This window comes from Epinephelus moara, chromosome 17, assembly GCF_006386435.1.
Source record: "Epinephelus moara isolate mb chromosome 17, YSFRI_EMoa_1.0, whole genome shotgun sequence".
NCBI classification, from domain to species: Eukaryota; Metazoa; Chordata; class Actinopteri; order Perciformes; family Serranidae; genus Epinephelus; species Epinephelus moara.
In genome coordinates, this window is record NC_065522.1 from 16,363,206 (window position 1) to 16,384,338 (window position 21,133).

The 21,133-nt window shown below is 42.5% G+C and overlaps 1 protein-coding gene across 3 annotated transcripts in view; it reads right to left on the minus strand.

Annotated features, from left to right (window-relative positions):
• htr2cl1 (5-hydroxytryptamine (serotonin) receptor 2C, G protein-coupled-like 1) overlaps window positions 1–21,133 on the minus strand; it is a 226,417-nt gene that overhangs the window by 27,259 nt on the left and 178,025 nt on the right. For all 3 annotated transcript variants that reach the window (XM_050066554.1, XM_050066556.1, XM_050066557.1), the window contains one exon: window positions 6,503–6,703. In XM_050066554.1, coding sequence (XP_049922511.1) covers window positions 6,503–6,703 — 201 coding nt within the window. The remainder of the gene's footprint in view (window positions 1–6,502; window positions 6,704–21,133) is intronic.

The window sequence follows — 21,133 nt, forward strand, 5'->3', positions numbered from 1 at the left end:
CAGAGGCCAAATTTGGAAAACAATGAGGTCCAGGAGCTCCTTACCTTCCAAGCGGAGGATGAAATCAGTTGTCATTTAACAGGGTGGGTAAATGATTGTTACTGCTTTGTTAATGCCATTGTTATTGTATAGAAAGCGCTGCTGACACATCTGTTATATGTCACACTAGAGGCTGATGCTGTTGTGGTAGGGGCTGTACACATGCCACATTTTTTGCACCCTCAAATGAATTGTCTTTAATGTAGATATGTGCCAGAGGGATGACGTCACTCATTCCCGAATGCCTATTTTTCAGGGCGTGCTGGTTGCACCCTGAGATAAATTGAGGTCAAATTTTGGAAGGCAGCGCAGTGTAGTGCACACCACATGTCATGTGATGACAACCAACCAATCACAGCCGACAGATATCTTTCCCTTCCTAAGTATCAGTCTGTGATTAATATGGAGAAGAAGTTAGTCATGTTAGAGCAGGGCTGTCAGAGCGTTACATCTGTCCCAAGGACAATAGGACTATGAATCCGTTTTTACATCTGGAACCTCCCGTCTACAACGGGCTTGACACTCGCCCTAGTTGAGGACTTGGCTCAGAGTCCGGAGTTACTCTTTTATCCTGACCCCTCCTTAAGGAATCTGATCCCGTTTGATTCGGCAATGGGAATCTCTTGCGACCGCATGCCTTTGCTGACGTCGACCCCAGTAGGATTCGAACCCTGGGCCTTCTGCATGGAAGACGAGTGTTCGAAACCACTATTGTCCTGTCCCAAGGACGATAGGTCTACACACTTATAAACAGCGCCTGGAAGAAGATCAGCTCTGCACTCAGGATTTCAGGTAAATAGGCTATATGATGCTTGTTAGGGTTGCTTACCCGCACTCTTAAAAGCTGGCACAGAAAAGGTACAAGAGTAGCACCCAGTGCCTGACCTCGTGTTTTCCAGGCAGTTAAAGACATGGTGGCATGTGTCTGGAATTTTGGCTTTTTTTCTCTCAACCGACACAAATGATAATTAACTTTTGTCTTGAAAGACACTGGCTTGCTTTTTATTCAGAGCTGTGATATTTAGAAAGACGTCAAAAGAGAACATTTACTGTGTTTATAAATTACATGCTATCAGCAACAATGTAAATATTTCTGTGATGTAACTCCTAGGTCAGTGAGTGCACTTGTGTTAAACCTCACATGGGGATCAGATTAAATACATACACTGCATCCTAAATATAGAATGTGTTCCAGAACACCATTTGGATTGAGGCATTACATACAGGAACAATCTACTGCATCCCCGAGGGGTTTATGTGCTAATGGAATGACTTAGAGCATTTACAGGGTCAGAGGACGTCAGGCTAATGATATGCTCACATACACTATGTGTTGATGCGTGTGTGTGCCTGTGTGTGTGTGTGTGTGTGTGTGTGTGTGTGTGTGTGTGTGTGTGTGGTGGTATGTGTCAAAACATGGAAGCCCTCCTGGGTCTTAAAGGGCACGAAACAACATCAACAGGAGCCGGAGGTCAGACAGACAGAGGGAGGTCTGAGAGGAAAGTTTTAAAAGTCATCTGATCCCTCAACACTTTCCCTGGAGGGAGGCACTACGCTAACCCACAGAACGCACACACACACACAAACTGATTACCCCAGGCTATTATACGGCTGAAAAGATTGCTCTAACAAGGGATAAGGGGGAGGACAGGGACACCAAGTGATCAGGCAGGACATAAAGGGAATTATATCAAAGTAACTTTTAACAACTAAAGCCCCCACTCCAGGTTCGGAGTGGGTTACTGCCCCAAGCGAGGGAGTCCAAGTGTCTTGGGGGTCTTGTTCACGAGTAAGGGTAGAATAGAGCATTTGGCGTGCCATCTGCAGTGATGCAGGCGCTGCGCCAGATTGTCATGGTGAAGAGGGAGCTGAGCCAAAAGGCAAAGCTTTCGATTTACTGGTCCATCTACGTCCCAACCCTCACCTATGGTCATGAGCTCTGGGCAGTGACCGAAAGAATGAGGTTGCGGATACAAGTGGTCGAAATGAGTTTCATCCGTGGGGTTGCTGGGCTTAGCCTTAGAGATAGGGTAAGGAGCTCGGACATCTGGAGAGAGCTCGGAGTAGAGCTGCTGCTCCTTTGCATTGAAAAGGGTAAGTTGAGGTGGTTCAGGCACCAGATCAGGATGCCTCTTGGGCACCTCCCATTAGAGGTGTTCTAGACACTTCCAAATGGTAGAAGTTCCCAGGGCAGACCCAGAACACGCTAGAGGGATTTCATATCTCGTGTCGCATCTCGCTTCTTCAATCAACATCAATTAAAAGTGTTTGTTTTTGCCACAAAGGCTCAGTTAGTTATTATGAGCAGCTTCAAACATTATGGGTAAGATCCCTACAAAGAAATGAAACATCTTTCTGTACCTTTTGCTTGTTCCGTTCTGTTTTGTGTTCAAGTCTCACATATGAGAAGTCTTGTTATGAAATCTCGCAAAAGGTGACTTGTTGCAGGAATAAAAAAGGGTGGAAATGTTGGAGAGAGTTGGGGAGAGAAGTGCCAGTAATTGTTGGTTGGGGGACAAAAAAGCGTATCTTACTCTTATCTAAAAGACTTATAATGTCACGGCTGAATATTTAGCTTATTTCACTGTGTCCATACATCTGCAGATGCCTAATCTGGACACATCATCAGTGATGTTCTTGGAATCATCGGGTGTTTTGGGTCTTTCACCATCATATACCCTCCTCCAGGTAACCCAGCCAGGGCTGATCAGACCCCAGCTTGTGTCCAAATGGCTAGCTACCATGACTCCATGGGTCTCCTCTCTTAAGCCATAGCCATCTTGAGGCTCTCTCTGCTGCATCGGTGGTATTGCAGATAGCTCTCCTTGTCCTCTCTCCCTCGATGCCCAAACTGCTGTAGGCTCTGGCTAAGGATCGGGCCACAAATCCCCTACATCCAACCTCCACCGGGACGCACCTCGCTCTCCATCCAGCCCACTGACCAGTCCCGCGTACTTGGAGAGCTTCCTTTCAAAGGCCTCTTCCAAGTGGTCTTCCCATGGGACTGTCAACTCCAGTTGCACAACCTGCTTGGTGGACTCAGACACAAGGACAATGTCTGGTCGCAGGGTGGTAACTGCTATATGGCTGGGGAACTTCAGCTGACGCTCGAGATCGACCAACGACTGCCAGTCCCTTGCCGAGGTCAGAATGCCTGCAGATGTTGTTTTGGTGGGAGCTGGCTGCTCCCCTGCCCTGATGAAGCTATGGATTTCTTGAAGGGTAGGTGCCGCTTTGCCCACTCCAGTCCTATGCTGATGGCTTCAGCGATGGACTTCAGGACCTGGTCATGTCTCCATCGGTACCGTCCATCTCCAAGTGCCCTTGTACAGCAGCTAAAGATGTGCTCCAGGGTTCCTCACTTGGAACACAGTGGGCATGTTGGTGACTCTGCTATGACCCATGTGTGCAAGTTCGACAATGTGGAAACGTGCAAAATTATAGAGCAAGACTTCTCCTTTAGTGAGACTCGAAATAATAATGTGACGGTGATGGCTGCAGTCCTCTCTCTCAATACTGGACCAATTTCAAAAACTGTTGAAAAAGGTTGAAAAATATCAACGTTTTGCTTTGAATATACTTAAAATATCACCAGAAAGCTATCAAATAAATCATAAGACATGGATGAATAATTTTCCTACATGTACCTGAGGAGCTGCAGGGCAGGGCCAGTACATTTTACACTACTTCCTATGAGATTCAACTAAAATGTGAAGCCACTAAGCATGTCTGAGTGTTCTTATTCAACTTCATTAATCTGACTTTCCATTCTGATTTACAGTATTGGTTCCTAAATCAAAAAATCCCATTACCATTACACATATGGGCTATAGTATATCTGCCCTATGTTCACTGTCTGTATGTGTGCAGTACTATAACTCTTGGCGATAGCTAATGGTTGCCATTAATTTCTAGATAACATAATTCATTAATTTGCATACCATTGTTTGTGTGACTGATAAAGATGAAAATGAAAAGTGGTGCGATCACCTCTGGGGATTAGAGAAGTATGTGATGCAAATCAGCTCCAACTGTAACAATAAGCTGTCAGACGCTCTGAGCGTCAACAAGCCCACAACGTTCCCAGTGATTTGGAAAGTCAGTAGGTGTGCTGGCAGGACCTTTGGAGAAACTGCCAGGAGATCCTTAAAAAGTCATTAAATTTAATAACAGCCATCAATCTGCCAACTCTCTGTGGGTCTACAGGGGGGTGGACATATTAATAGGGACACTGTACAAGTAAAGGAAATTCAATTAAACACCTCAATTCCGCTGTAAGAAATGACCATCAAGCTGACTCCACACCTCTCTGACACAGACTGTATTTAACCACTACAGTGGAGCGTGTAGACTTATAAATGGATGTCACAAAAATATTAAAGGGCCAGATCACTCAATTACAAAAGGCGTATCCACACCAGTGCATGGATGTAAATGTCCAAATCACTCTGAACAACCCTCAGACCTCATTGTGAACAACTTCCATCTCTTTTCTGCTCCCCAAATTACTGAGCAAGAGTCTGTGGAAAAGCATCAAATCTGACAGGAAATAAATCTTCAGAGGTAGCTCAACTCAAAAGTCTTACTATCATATCGCTTCAACTCATTCAGAAACTAGAATTACCGCATCTGCAAACCAGTGAAGTTGCAGTTAGTTTACATCTATGTTGGTTCAGACTCATATGTAGTCAAGGCATGGGACAATGCTTCAGTTATGGATCTTGCTGCAAAGAATTTACTATGATGATTCTTAAACATATTCTTAAACATGAATGCTTCACACACCTTTTACCTTGCAGCACAGAAGATCTATATAGTCAGTATCTGATTATATGTCTCCCCTTCTGTTCCTAAGTTACAGCACTGAATAATGGCCAAGAAAGTGTTTTATGCAGAACACTATGATGTCACAGTGAAGCTGACCTTTGACCTTTTGGATATAAAATGTCATCACTTCATCATATCATCCTATTAGACATTTTGGTAAAATGTTGTCATACATAATGTATACATAGTTGAATTATGGCCCAAAATATGTTTTGTGAGGTCACACTGACCTTTGACCACCAAAATCTAATCATCTTAGTTCATCTTTGAGTCCAAGTGGACGTTTGTGCCAAATTTGAAGACATGCCCTCAAGGTGTTCTTGAGATTTTGCATTCATGCAAATGGGACAGACGGACAAGCCAAAAACACAATGCCTCCAGCCATGGCTGTAGCTGGTGCCGAGGCATACAAATGCCCACAGGCTCACTAACTCCAACTGAGTGTGGCTGGCTGTGAAGTTATCAGTAAAAGTAAATGAGCAGCTCAAAACCAAAACATTTGACCTGTTAAAAGAAGTACATTAAAAACAGCAATTGATTCAAACAAGATTCAGACAAGTTTTTAAAGTCTTAAAGTCTGATAGAAAAGCAAAACCATCTGCATGACTAGAGACCAAACGAGATAAAAGACAGAGTATACCTTTTTGTGATTTGGATGAACTGAACTTTTAAGCCTCCATCATGTCTTAGGGGGATTTCACACCTGCCCTGTTTGGTTCAGTTCAGTCGTACTCAAGTTTATTTTGCCCCCTAAGTGCAGTTCATTAAGGCAGGTGTGAACACAGCAATCACACTCAGGTGTGCACCAAAACAACCGGACTGAGACCTTCTTGAAGAGGTGGTCTCGGTCCGCTTACAAACGAACTCTGGTGCGGTTCCGACCTCAATCTGAACCAACTGCAGTCACATGACACATTGTTTGGGTTAAACATGAGCATGTTACAGTCCTGGAGGATTATTAATGTGCACCTCCTCCTGTACTGCCTTAATATGCACATTCAGCACATCCAATGCATCAAAACATTGTTTTCTAGTTGGAGCCGCGCCTCGTTTTCAAACTGTATGGTTTGACTAAAATGAACAATGACAGCAATATAGTCCACGATGAGCAGCGCTAAAATCAACCAACGTAGTTGTCCCTCCATTGTGACATTAGAAAGTGTCATATTTATCTTGCAAGTGTACTCTTCTTCTTGTTCTTCTTCTTCCTGCATGGAAATTCTGACCAATCAAGAGCAGCTTTCTCGCGCAAGGCATTTGATCTGGTCCAGTTGTAAATGCTGCCGTGAGAACACGAACTAACTCTAGGCAATTATGATTGATTTTAAGATTTTAAATATAGCTGAGTTTCTTACTACCTATCCTCCAAGTCGTGACCTGAGATCATCAAGCCTACCCTCGCTAGTCGTCCCTAGATCAAGGTTGGTAACTAAAAGTGACCAGGCTTTTGCCATCAAGGCCCCGATGCTCTGGAATTCTCCGCCTGAGAGGATAAGGCAAGCTAGCACATTACCCGTCTTTAAATCATTGCTTAAAACACATTTTTATAGGTAAGATTTCCCTTTTAATGCCACAAGGCATGCAATCGTTGAGAAAAACCTTTTATCAATAAACTGTAAAATATCATGACTCTGACCTATAGATATGGTCCAGACGGCGGCGATCTTCATCATGGCTTTGGTTCTGGAGTTGAAGCGGCTGTGCTCTATGGGGTTGCGGATGGCGACGTATCGGTCCAGAGAGATGGCACACAGGTGCATGATGGAGGCGGTGGAGAACAGCACATCCAGGTAGATCCAGATCGGACACAGGGCGCTGGGGAGAGGCCAGGCGTAGTCTGGAGAGAGAAAAGACGGGACAAAAGGCGAGAAAGTGCGAGGGTTAAGGGCAATGTTATATGACTGATAATACATCGCTGTGTTTGATAAGCAGTGATGTAGATATATTCAATCTGTTCTGAGGGCCTTGCTGAGTGAATGTCATCGGGGTCAGTGGAGTGTGAAGGCTTAAGATGCAGGTTGACTAAACTTTAATTAATTGGAGTACATCAAAGCACAGCGTACTTTGCGTGCACTAAATTCCCCGGTTCCCATGAGGAATCAGGTTAAAGCAATAGTTTGATTTACAAGTATTACTCTGATTATAATGATTAAGATCATTAGATAAAAAGGTGTTTACATGGAGAATTCTAGAGTCGCAGAAAAGAGGTTAAGAGTAGATCATTAGTTTTAATTGCTGACAGCGAGGATGTGAAGTTATTGTTCAACACAGATGTTGTTTACATGGGCCAGTAAACAGTGGATTAACACAGTGCAAGTGGAGGTATGATAAACACGAGAATAAAGCTTTGTCGTATGTGTGTGTTTGTGTGAAGTAAGTGGTTGTGGCTTGTCAAGGTTTGATGCAACCTGCTGAGAAGAGAATAGAAAAGGACACGTCAAAAGGGAGATAATGAATAACAGTGTTGATTAAGGCTGATGATAAAGATAAAGACGGGCAGAATACCGCAGCCCCGCTGGGAAAATGGGAGTCATTTAATTATGTTTGTGAGAAATGTGCAATATATGGGATGCAGTCTGTAAAAGTTTTTCAATTGTCAAACAAGGACTTAAAGGGACAGTCAACCCCCAAATCAAAAGTACACACTTTCCCTCATACTTGCAGTGCTTTTTATCAATCTAGATTTTTTGATGAGAGTTGCTGAGTGTTGGAGATATCGGCCCTCAGTGTTGGGCAGTGACATGTCTCAGTATGTCTCAGTTTGTTATCACATCACTACTGACTCGAAATACAACAATCCCACCAGCGGACTCATTTTTGTAATCGTTGCACTGTGCAGGCACGTCACGCGCCATCTCAGCTGCGGACGTCGGCTGTAGCCCTGCACTGGCTAAACAACCAAAACTGGATTTACAAAGAAGTGATGAAGCTTGTGGCTGGATATGTGGTGGATAAAATGTTGCTCCATGAGTGACTCTCCATCTTTCAGGCAGGTCTTTCAGGAAATACCTGGCACATGCAACCGAAGACCCCCAGGTAAATAGAAGTGATCAAGCCTTAGCTGCACTTAACACTGATTACCCAGACATTCACACAGAGGCACAAATCTGAATTTTGGGGAGATACACAATTACCAGTTTTATGGGGTGTAACTTAAAAGTGATATAATGAGTAGTGTAACAAATTAATGTTGGCAGGGAGTAAAAAGTAAAAAGTAAAGTAATATCATTACTTCTGAAAAGATTAACGACTAATATAATACATTTTAGTCAGGACCACTTCAGTCAAAAAAAATTTTTATTTCCATTTGTAGTATTATATTTGGCAGTATGGCTCTGTTCTGGGGCCTCTCTGCCTTCCATGCACCTATGTGGAAAGCATAAAGCAGAGAGAGCACACCTCTCTGCCCTTCCACGCACAAACAAAGAAAGCCCAAGGCAGAGAGAGCAAACCACCCTGCCCTTCCATGTGCATACATGGAAAGCCCAAGGCAGGGAGAGCAGCAGCAAAGAACCCGTGGGAACAGAACCCATCAGCATCAATGACAAACAGAAATGACACTGATAAGTCAGACACAGCATCAAAAGGAGGAGCTGGGGTGGAGGCGAGTTGCAAAGCAGCTTGCAGAGGAAGCAGCAACAGTCGGCAGGCCAGAGCAGTTTAAATAGGGCGCTCTGAATGAAACTCAGAAATTGGTTGCATAGAAAGGAATCATGTGATCTATCAGCTGACTCCCTTCCATCAATCAGCTGCTCCATCAGTTGATTGGGCTGTTTGAGATCAGCTGATGTAGCTGGGATATGAGCTGAGCTTCGCATCGTGTTCTGCCTGAACTAATACTATGCTTAATTTTTAGAGTAACAAGCCCAACACTGTTGGCCATAGAGATGTCTGCCTTCACTTGAATATAATGGAACTAGATGGCACTCAGCTTGTGGTGCTCAAAGCGCTAAAAAAATCATCTGAAAAGCGCTAAAAAAATCATCTGAAAAACTCAATAGCAATGTCTCTTTCCAGAAATCATGACCTGGTTACTCAAGATGATCCACAGATCTTGTTATGAGCAGTGTCAAGTAAGCACAATTTCCTTTCTACCGAACTACACCCACCAACTATATCAAAGCGCAGAAGGAATTGTGCATGACACTAGAGGTAAGAGGAAAGATAGAGGGCAAACTGTCCCTTTAGAGTTAAAAGAAGCAAACTGTTAGTTATATTTAAGGAACCACAGTGAGTGTTACACTTGTTCATCAGCTGTAAGTAAAACTGTTATCTAATAAACCATTTGTGATGCTAGCAATGACTAGCCATTTTTTCGGTGATGCTCTGTTGATACCTGGGGGGAAAATCCTTCCCTCTTCTACAGGGAGGTCAAAGGTCACAACCAGTGATAGTGTGATACCATGTTAAGCTGGTAGTGAGTCAGTGTCTTGGCTCACTGCTCTGTAGGGGGGAACACTTTGGGTCATGGGGAAAAAAATCAGCCTCAATTATCTCAGCACATGGGCCAGCGTGCCGCCTGGGACGAGGACACGGCAGCTGATGTAACTAACAGAAATACAACTGGGAGCATTTTGGCGGGGAATTAAATCAACGGGTTAACCTTTGCTTAAACTGGTAAATTAAACAGCTTGATTGGCGAGCTGGCTGCTCAGCAGGCTAAAATGATATCCTGGCACCACCACAGCCAACAGCAGGAAGGGTACACAGAGGACAAAAAATATACTGAAAAGAGACTCTATGCTCATTTTCAGCTTTGTACTTGTATTTACAGTTTCTACTTAAACATATTCACATGCTTTAATGTGCAAAAACCCTTTGTTTTCCTCATACTGGAACACCTGTTTTCACCCTCTGTCTCTTGAAGCCCCCCTCCCCAAAAAGGCCAGTCTGCTCTGATTGGTTTTAGGGTCTTCTGTATCTTGGTGTTGTTGCACCAACACTGCAGCTGGGGATATAACTGTAACAGGGAATAGTGACATTTTCTACCATGAAGAGATTGCATGTCTCCCAGATGTTAGCATGTAGCTACATGTAGCATATATAGTGCAGTATAGTTGAGTTGTGAAATGACTGTGTACAGCAAGACTTTGTCCTTTTAGAAATAACCAGTAAGAGCTTCTAAAGACAACCACACGTTTCAGCAGGAACATGATCTGAAATTGGGGAGACATTAACAACATCGACAACCAAGACTGCATGTTTCCCTGACGTTAGCATGTAGCTACATGTAGCAGTGTAGTTGCAGTCAAGGAATGGCTTTAACTGAGTACAACAACACTTTCTAGGGTAAAAACTCACCAATAAATGCTTCTGAAACAAAATCTTCAGAATTGGACATGTTCAACAATGGAAACAAAGATTATATGTTTTCGTGGCATTAGCATGTAGCTACATGTAGCAGTTTAGGCTACATAATATAAATACTTGCAGTAGCATGCCTGGAGCAAAGTAGAATAATAAGGTATAATACGCCGGCCAAAGGAGGAGATAGAGGCCACTGATAAAGACAAGGAAGCTTCTCACAATGCATGGAGGGTTTCATCCCAAGTCCAGCACCCTGAGACTGTACACTAAGAGGAACGAGGGGGGCCAAGGACTGGTGAGCGTCAGAGCCACTGTCCAGGACGAACCAACCAAGATCCAGGAATACATCAGGAAGATGCCTCCCAAAGATGAGCTGCTAAGTGACTACCTCAGGCAGCAGAAACCTGAGAATGCAGAAGAGGAGGACGAACCATCGTGGAAGGACAAGCCCCTGCACAGCATGTACCTCTGACAGATTGAAGAAGTGGCCAATATCAAGAAATTCTACCAGTGGCTGGAAAAGGCTGGACTGAAAGACAGCACAGAAGCACTAATCATGGTAGCACAAGAACAGTAGAAGAAGCACCAAGTGGCTGGCATAGTGTACGGGAACATCTGCACTGAGTATGGGCTGGAAGTCCCAAGATCAGAATAGAAGACACCTCCTAAGGTGGTTGAGAACGACCGAGCTAAGATCCTGTGGGACTTCCAGATCCATACTGATGAACTGGTGATGGCTAACCAACCGGACTTCATGTTGATCAACAAACAACAGAAGAAGGCAACGGTGATAGATGCAGCAATCCCTAGCGACAGCATCATCAGAAAGATGGAACACGAGAAGCTCGAAAAATACCAAGGGCTGAAAGAGGAGCTAGAAAAGATGTGGGGGGTAAAGGCAACAGTGGCCAGTGGTAATCGGAGCACTCAGGGCTGTGACCCCCAAACTGGGAAAGTGGCTCCAGCAGATTCCTGGTACAACATCTGGGGTCTCTGTCCAGAAGAGGGCAGTCCTAGGAACAGCTGAGATACTGCGCAGAACCCTCAAACTCCCAGGCCTCTGGTAGAGGACCAGAGCTTGTGTGAAACACCCCCCCAACCCCTGTTTCTTAGTCTAAGTCACATGTTTTCTGACACTCTCTTCTCAAAATTATAAATTCATGTCAGTGTTTCCAAACAGCAGCTGAATGAATTGTCAAAAACTGAATCAAAACGGTTTAAAAGTGACTCAAAATCTTCTGAAATACATTTTTCCTTTTGTTTCTTAGAGATGTATCCTCCCAGAAGGTTGTCCTGTTCAGATGACAAAATGAAATGTAATATGCAACTGAAGAACATCAGGTGTAAGCGATCATGCTCCTGTTTCATTTCCAGCTGTGTCAGCTCTCTAAAGAGGACATATAATGCAGAGTCCGTCTCTCTGTGTCTTTCTGCGCCTGCAGCTATTTATATGAACAGTCCTTTCTTCACAGAGGACAAGACCTGTGGCCACACACACACACACACACACACACACACACACACACACACACTCCCTAATTTCATCTCTTAGTCGCAGGATGAGCAGCACATATGTGATGCATGCAGAGTGAATCACGCGCCTGCTTGTGTGTGTGCTGAGTGGGAGGCAGCTTGCATAACTTTCCAGAGGTCAAACACTTATTGGGGGCACTGCATGACACACACTCACACACAAGGTGTTACTCAGCTGGCTCGCGGGTGCGTTGGATTTTCTGGTAAATACACTGAGAGACTCAAGTCTACAGCTAAACACTGTTTATGAAATATTTGACAGTGTTTTGGGATCGTTTGTTTCTTTAATCAGATGTACTGTATTTTCAGTTCAACCACTGTGAGATTATGATTCAACCATATCAACAAATCAGATATTAAAGGTCCAGCGTGTAGGATTTAGAGGCATCATGAGAGGAATAAGAGGAATTTCATTGGTTCATAATCACCTACAAATAAGAATCATTGTGTTTTCGTTACCTCACAATGAGCTGTTCATATCTACATACAGAGCAGGTTCTCTTCCAAGGAGTCCACAGGGTTGTTTCTACTGTAGCCCAGAACAGACAAATCAAACACTGGCTTTAGATAGAGCCATTTGTGTTTTTGCAATTTCACTTTCCCCCATGTAATTCATCTACAAGTTTGGCACATGGGAAAAGTTGAAGTTCTGCAACCTCATCGCTAGATACTAACAAATCCTTTTCACTGGACCTGTAAAGCAAATTACAAACGTACCTACATTCATTTTTGGAGTTATGCTGCTCTTAAATGTATAATTGTCAGTGCTGGGTCCAGGTATCATTGGATAGTTCATAATTCCTTTGTAATCTAAAAACAAAACAAACCAAAATTCAACCGTTTTCAACCATTCAACAATTCAAATCTACTTAATACTGTGATCTGTACTCATAATGTCATATGACTTTTAATTTGGCTTTTTTACGCTTCACTTCCCCTTCCTGTCTGTCCACCATCTTTGTTCCAATTGAGAAATGGCAAAAAGGAATTAGCAAAAACCAAAATGGGCATGATTTCATTTTTTGTTTGGCAAAAAAAACAAAAAACAAATAGACCATGTGATTTTGTTTTTTTGTTTAAAATGAAACAACAACAACAACAACAACAACAACAACAAAAAATCCACACATGATTTCCATTTCAAGGCTTTGGATTGAATTTTGGCTTTTCGATTCCGCAAAACAAAAAAGGAAAAACAACTCTGTTTTCTTGTTTTTTACTTTTGGTTTAAAACAAAAAATCAGAGAACTGTGCTAATTTGGTTTAGTTTGTTTTTAATTACGAATGAATTACGAGTTATCCAATGATACCTGGACCGTGCTGGTTTTGATAAGAAAATTTCATGTTAAATACTATTAAAAACGAATATATATTGTTACCAAAATGATCTTTGCATCTCTCGTTCTCGAACCACAATTGCTATGTTTAGAGAGCGAATAGCATTATCCAAAATGATGGTAAAACCTTTCTGCAAAACCAAAGATTACACTGAAGGCCGACCTTTTAAAATTCCTTTTCTACAATACCTGTGCATTGCAACTACTCTATGGATAAGGCTATGGAAAGAATGTGGTTATGACCAATAAACTAGGCTTAAGGTGGGGTGGATGCTCGGTGAAGATTAGGAAAGGTCGGATACGCTAAACACCCATCTTTTATCCTAAAACCCATTGTTTTACTTCCCACTTCACCAGCAGGACATTTGTTAATTATTAACAGGAGGGATGACCCCCTCCTGGTTATCCAGATTGCCAATGTGGTGGGTTAGTTAAACCAGATGTCGAAGAGATATCCTGGGTAAGTTGAGCTGGCTTCGTAGTACAGGCCCCAGGGGATGGAGAAGGGGGAATTCAGGTTAACAAGGGATATGCATTTTGGTGGCATCTCCCATCTTGTGAACTGCCCATAGGAACAATAAACATGTAAGAATCAGTCCAATCTTGATGAAAAGCTCGGGTGAAATGACTTTTCTCTGACTCTCTTATCATTCCAACTGTTGTCTCTTGTCTCGTCTCTGCTCTGTCAGTGTATCTTATTCACTCATTCAAGTCACAATGCTTATCAGACTGCAAAGATTTTATTGGCTGTGTTGCATCACATGATATGAGTCAATGTGTGCAATTGGTCTGTGAGTTTTCTGGACACTAAAGCAGCACTTCAAATGCTGCGCCGGTTAAAATAGAAACACTGTCAAGATGTGATAGTTCTCAAAAATGTATTGGTCACAGTCCACCTGTTAGTAGGTGCGTTTCCAACCAGGTTTTTACGAGGTTGAAAAGTTGGTGTAACAATATAGGTTAAATCTAACTAAGTGCAACTTAAAGACACAACAAGCAAATAAATGATGATGTACCACCATGATGTACAGTCATTGCAGAGGCCACTGCAAGCTCTCTTCTTTGCCTCTGGCTGGCTTGAACATGTTATGCATGACTGTTAGCTGAACTCTTCTAAGAGCACAAAGCTGTAATATTAGTTGTTCAAAACTCTCTGCTTCCATTGTCCGGTGTGCTCTCCACTATTATAAATCCATTGTTTTCTTTTGTCTGAGGTTTGATTGGCACTCTTCCTCCACCTGACTGGAAAATTAGCACGACCTACTGCTCATCTCGATGCACCAACTCCTAATATTTGCATAACAGTAGTGGACAGAAAAGCACATAAATTAGCATTTTCTTTTGCCAAATTTCTAAAAAGTTTTGTCAAAATTTGTGCTACATTTGGATGGAAACCCAACTGCTGACCTTGGGGGCGATGGAGAGGAATGGCAGGTTAACAAGGACAAATTTACAAGAGCACACCACTTCCTGCATTGGCCCTGAATGTTGAAACACTGTCTGATTTGTCTAGTATGAATGTAATTCCTAGGGAGACTGGACTGCAAAAAACATGAATGCGATGCATAATGCAGCAGTTTGAAATGCTAATAAGCCAGAGCACAGAAATAACTTTGGCAGGAAACTTAACACTGTGATGTAGAGTTTTGTGAATCACGGAGGATTATTACAGACTCCTTCCCATAAAAATAGTTTTTTGACCTTGTTAACTTGTCCATTGGTGTTTTATATGCTACATTATTGTCAATCTATACAGCTTTTCAGACAGTTGGCAGTATGTGCCAAACATGTAGTTGATGAAGATTCTCGGTCATCCAGGTCATGGTAACCTTAAGTGCTTTATCGTTGGCAACTAGACTTGCTTGAGTTTCTTGATCACCTCTCATTCAAGAGGCTTCTTCAGTTCTAATGGACTGGTGCAGAGTTGCATGGTGCGTGGCACAGTACAGGAGAGCCAGCTCCTCAGGTCAAGACTCAGCTGTTCATTTATATCTAAAGGAGAAGGAACACTCCTTCGAAGACAGCCATGTTCACATCTTGGCCAGAGAAGACGGATGGTTTGAAAGAGGCCTGAAAGAAGCCATCTACATGACCCACCTACAATGCAGTCTTGGGATCCCTCCCCAGACGAATTAACACCCATTCTCCCCTGGACCCATCTAACCCTAATGACACACATGATGGCCGGGTGGGTCAATGACTCACATGCGACCGTAACGACTCTGTAAGGGTTCATACCCACACAGGGTTTAAAGCCTGCGACTCCGCACCAGTCCGTTAGACCTGAAGAAGCCTCTTGGATGAGAGGTGAAACATTTTCAAGAAACTCAAGCAAGTCCAGTTGCCTACAATACAGCACTTAGGATTGCCAAACACATTATTTGCAAAGTCTTCCTAAACACACAGCCGATACATGCAACAAGGTGTTGAATGGCACCCATTTTGCAGTTTGGGCAATTGCACCTCAGCTATGCCCAGAGGGTGAACTGGTAGCTCTGCACCTGTCAGTCTACACTCCATACTTCAAGTCCCCATGGTCTATATGGGGACTTGAACCTTCAAACCTGTGGTTCCCAAACCAAGACCCTATGGACTGAGCTACTGTCGCCCCAAATATTCAGTCAATACCATGGCTACATTTCCACCTTGGAAGTGCTGTTTACCAATGACAGTCTCAAAACATGGATTCAGACAGCCACAGTTTCACACTTAACATATATAAGGAGTCAATCATGTTGACTTGCGAAATGAGGGACATATCAGAGAAGATGCCAGGTGTAGCTATGCATCGTATTTTGCAAGTTGAGGTTCACCTGTCAACTCCTCAGAGCTGGTGATCAGGAACAAGGTACATCTAACATTAGCAACACATTTTTAGCGGTTTGATAATGTAGCCAAACTGAAGGCTCATGTTGTTTTTTACATTAAGTTTCCAGCATAGACAGTGATGAGCAGAGTCAAAGGTGAGCAGGTATGCTCAAGCTGCAGGTGAGCGGCTGGTGGAGATAGAGTCAGGGACTGATTTACATATTTATAGATCTGTACATACTAAATGAAGCAAAAGTGTAGGGTTACATCTGTGCCATTTTAAGCCATGAAGAGATTTTCAATGGGAAAAAAACCCTTCTAAATATGTAACTTCAATAACAGAGATGAGTTTACGGGCTTTAATGTATTCCAGGTGAGAAGCTTTACCCTTTAGAATTAATACATGTCATAGAGGCAGGAGCTCATATACACTTTTTTGATTAAAGGTTTTGCATTTTTAAAGGCATCATCATTGATGTTAAATGACTCCAGACTGTTCTAATATGTTTGTGGGCAACGTGGCAGCAAACAATCGACCTGAGCAATTCACTGCAGTATTCCAACTAAATGATCCCTCACTTTGTCATTGTATTTCATATTAAAGTCCCTCTCATTCCTCTTTCCAATCCATTAAAGCAAAGATGACACATCTAATATTAATCTGCCGTCAGTGGGAAAAAATCCAGAATCAATGTGTGTGTATGTTTTTTGTACATGTGTGTTGTGTCAGCGGGTGTTTCCAATTTGGGTCCCATGCTGAGAGATCGCTCTTAGTGATAGCTTTGATTAAGTTGGCCTTGAAGGTCATACACTTAAAGGTGTGTGTGTGTGTTTGTGTGTTTGTTTGTTTGTGTGATCTACTTCTGTCGTAATTGAGTCTATAAGATCTCATCTCCCTCTCTGCTACTATTGCTCCATCTCATTTTCTTCATCACTTATCCATCCTGTTCTCTGTCTTCTGATCTGCACCTGCATAACATTCATATATATTTGTTTACTTTATGTTTGGGGGCATGCCTTGAGGGTGTTTCTTCAAATATGGCACAAACGTCCACTTTGAGTCAACAATGAAATGATCAGAACTTGATGGTCAAAGGTAGCTGTGAAACCATCTGTTTCAGTGTTCGTGAACACAATTTCTCAAGAACAGCCTGAGGGAATTTCTTCAAATGTGGTACAAATGTCCTCTTGGACTAAACCATAAATTAATTAGAATTTGAAGGTCAAAGGTCAAGGTCACTGTGACCCCATCCATCGCACTCTCATGAACGCAATGTCTCAACAACTCCTTGAAGGGAATTTCTTCAAATTTGGCACAACCATCCACTCTGAATCAAGGATGAAATGATTCAAACTTGGAGGTCAAAGGTCAAGGTCACTGTTACCCCATCCGTCTCATTCTCAAGAGCGCGATGTCCCAAGAGGAGCTTGAGGGCATTTCTTCAAATCTGGCACATATGTCCTCTTGGACTCAACCATGAACTGATTAGAATTTGGTGGTCACAGGTCAAGGTTGCTATGACCTTGCATCTATCTCATTCTTGTGAATGCAATATTTTAATAAGGCCTTGAGGGAGATTCCTCAAATTTTGCGCAAAGCTCCACTTGGACTTGAGTCAAAGGAGACTGACCTTGTAAAACATATTTTTGGCCATCATATAATAATTCATGCGCCAAATATGCCCAAACTTTACACATAACAGGATATAATGATGTAGTGATGACATTTTATATCCAAAAGGTCAACTTCATTGTGACATTATAATTGTCTGCATAAAGCGCTTTTCTGGCCACTGCTCAACGTCATATTTCAGGAATAGAAGGGTGGTCAGATACTGAAGTGGTGACACTAATCTTGGGTGTCCATCTTGAAACTGTGTTGATTGTATAGATCTCCTGTGCTGTCAGGTGGAAGATGTGTATGTAGCATCCATGTTTTCACAGACATGGATATAAACTGTCCAACTGCAAGTTGACTGGTTTTCAGAGGCAAACAACCACAAGGCAGTAATTCTAGTTGTTTGTATCACGCACCTGCAAATACAAGCGATTTCCTCACTTCATGTATTATCAGTGTTTAATTACCACTTCCCTGTTTTACTGCTGTGCAAAGAAAGAAGCAAGGGAGGAAACAAGCCAATGAATCTAAATTACATTCATTTGATAATGTTGCCTTATCCCTCTCCCTATTTGGCCACATTCTGAATGAATGGAAGACTGTAGATTAGACTGAATAATATAAACAAATGAGGAAAGTTAAGACATTATCTTCTCGATAAAACTTATTTTCCAGACCCCTCGTCTCCCCTTATGGAAGATCAAACTGCAATTTCGTTTTGTCTGTAAGGAGAAATGTAAGTGTAGGAAAAAGAAAACACCACTCTGCAGCAGCAGCAGCAGCAGCACAGTCTCTGCTCTTCATGAAGGATTCAAAATGAAATGGGTTTTACAAGTAAGTTTTTCTGAGGAGTGAAGCAGCAGAAATCCATTTAATGAGCTGAATATTTTAACACTAACACCTTGCCTGGATGCCCTGTCCCTTAGAATACAGTCTGCATTTGAAATTAAGCTACATATTATTTGAATGAATGCCCCCAAGCACAAAAGACTTCCTGGCTACATTTGGTTTAAAGAGACTGTCCGCCCAAATACAACAACATAAGTACTTTCAGCAAAAGCCCCAAAACAACACGTTTACATCCAAGTGACAAAGGCCCTCTAGTGGCCATGGGAATTATGCCGCAAAGGAGGAAGTAAGGTGAGGTTGTTATGGAGCGACAAAGTCAGCGTCGGGAGGAGGATGGGTTGAATACAGCTGCATTTTTGTGTTTGTCCAACACATTTTCACTTCCAACATGTCAAATACGGCAGCTTGGTCACTAGCCATACGCTTCAAACTATGAAGCTCTAGGTACCCCTCTAGCATCAGTTTTGGACGTGTCAGTCTCTGCTCATTATGTGCATACAGTGGGTCTCATTAATCAAATGTGAGCAGAACGAATTTGTGCATAAACTGTTCGCAGGAGGAAATTTACGTGTATTTCAGCATTCATCAATACAATTTCAAATTGAGTTTTGGTTTAATAAGACCTGTGGACGTGGGAAAGCAGTTCGGCGTCTGTCTCCGCTCACACCGGGCAGCTGGTGAACCTGAATCTGGCAGAGAGTTGGAGGGAGAGGTTAACAACTTACTTGTTGTTAAACTTAATAGTGTGTTATTGCATAGATTAGACAGCCTGTATTAACATGTTTTAATAGTGGCTTAATTTTACAATGGTGCCAAACAAAGCTGAGGCTCAGGGCAAACTGACAGAGAGGTCTCTCGATCAAATCTGAGTTTTCCACGGTGTACATTAATCTGGAGTAAATTTTTAGTCAATTTTAAGTTTTTTTATATATGCAAATCTACTCACAGATTTCCTAACATTTCCTGAATTAGACAACAAAACCAAAACCACTTTATTAGATTTAGGGAAAGATCATGGTTTGGGTTAAAATGACTGACTATTGGTTTGACACGGGATACAAACAGTGCTGTGAAAGTCCTGTGTTTGACCCATCCACCTCCCCACATGGACTTTTTTTTTTCGCTCTTTATACTGCATCAATTGCTTTGAGCATCAAATATTGCCGCAGATGGATTCACATTGGAGTTATCCAAAAGCCCAGTGCATCTCATACAGACACTAAAGGCCCCATGCCTCTGTATTTGACAAGCTGGGAATGAGAATGGGTTGGTTTATCTTATTTCTCCCACTCTTGCATGATGTGCCCCTACCATACACACTTTACACAGACATTTTCAACCATTAACATGTAATGCAAGACACAATGAGGTCATTGCAGAGAGGACGGCAGTGTGAACCCAGCTGAGGTTGACTGGAATTGTGACATTTGCAGAGACTTAATGGACGAGCGTGATTTGATCAGGATGATTGGAATAATTTTTCCTGTCCAAAGAACATTTACCTCATTTTTGTTTTGTTCTGGGGCCATTATAAATAGCCAGCCAGTGTGTGTGTGTGTACGCGCTGGTTATTTTGGAAGCTTAGACTCCGTCAATTATATTTAATCATCATTCTGGTAATTCCAATTAAAGAAATTCAAACATGTTTGCCAAAAGCTGTGTGTGTGTGACAGCAGACTCAGTGTGTGTATGTGTGTACATACATGTGTGTGCACAACTGATAAAAAGTTGCTAAATTACCATCCGCATCATCTTTTATCATGATTGTCATCATCATCATCATCATAATCAGTGTGTGAGAACATTCTGTGACGTGCCTGTGTGTGTGTGTGTGTGTGTGTGTGTGTGTCTATCACTCAGCCAGCCATGGGGATCAATGCAGTCAAGTACCAGCCTGATGGATAACACTGCTAGTATAGATTCAGGCTCTTTGCGTATGTGTTGGGGGGGACTAGTGCTCTTTTGAAGGTGTGTATATAAATTACACACTGTCTATCTTCCTCGGTATGTGTGTGTGTGCATCTGTTTGTGAAACCAAGACAAAGAACAGACTGACATGTCAGCGTTTTTTTTTTGTTTTTTTTTGGAGTTTGTTTGTGCGAAACATTGATTACTGCAGTGAGCAATCAGCAGCAGCAGCAGCTCCAACCAACAGACAAACACAGAGCGAGCGCACGAGTGTGTCCATTGACCATACGCGGCCCATTAAGCAGCAATCAACCTTCCCTGTCCTGTTTAGTATTCCTGAAGGATTCCAGCTACAAAGCACAGGCATGAATATAATAAGTGTGGCCGAGGATGCAAACGAGCTGCAGTGCAAAATGGAAGATGGGATGAAGACATTTAATATAGGTACCCTTCCCATATGGGCAAATCAACAGCTGTATATTCTAGGCTTGAGATGATGCATGTTTCATCCCACATGGTAATACAGTTGATGGGTGTAGTTTGGTAGAAAGAAAGTAGTTCTTACATGACACTGCTCATAACAAGATCTGCTGATCATCTTGAGTAACCAGGTCATGATTTCTGGAAAGAGACATTACTGTTGAGTTTATAGTGCCATCTCGTTCCATTCCAGTGAAGACAATGCAGACATCTTTAGTTTCCACCGAGCAGTACGGTACAGTTCAGTTCGGTAGGCTTTTTCTTTTGTTTCCACTGTGAAAAGTCGTGGATGGTACCAATGGAACCGTTCTGTACCGTCCCCGTTTTTGGTCCCCCCTCTGTTGGGGTACCTAGCACACAGATCTGGTACTAAAAGGTGGAGCTGTGAACACTGCAGTCTGTTGATTGGTCAATAGCAGACGGTTGC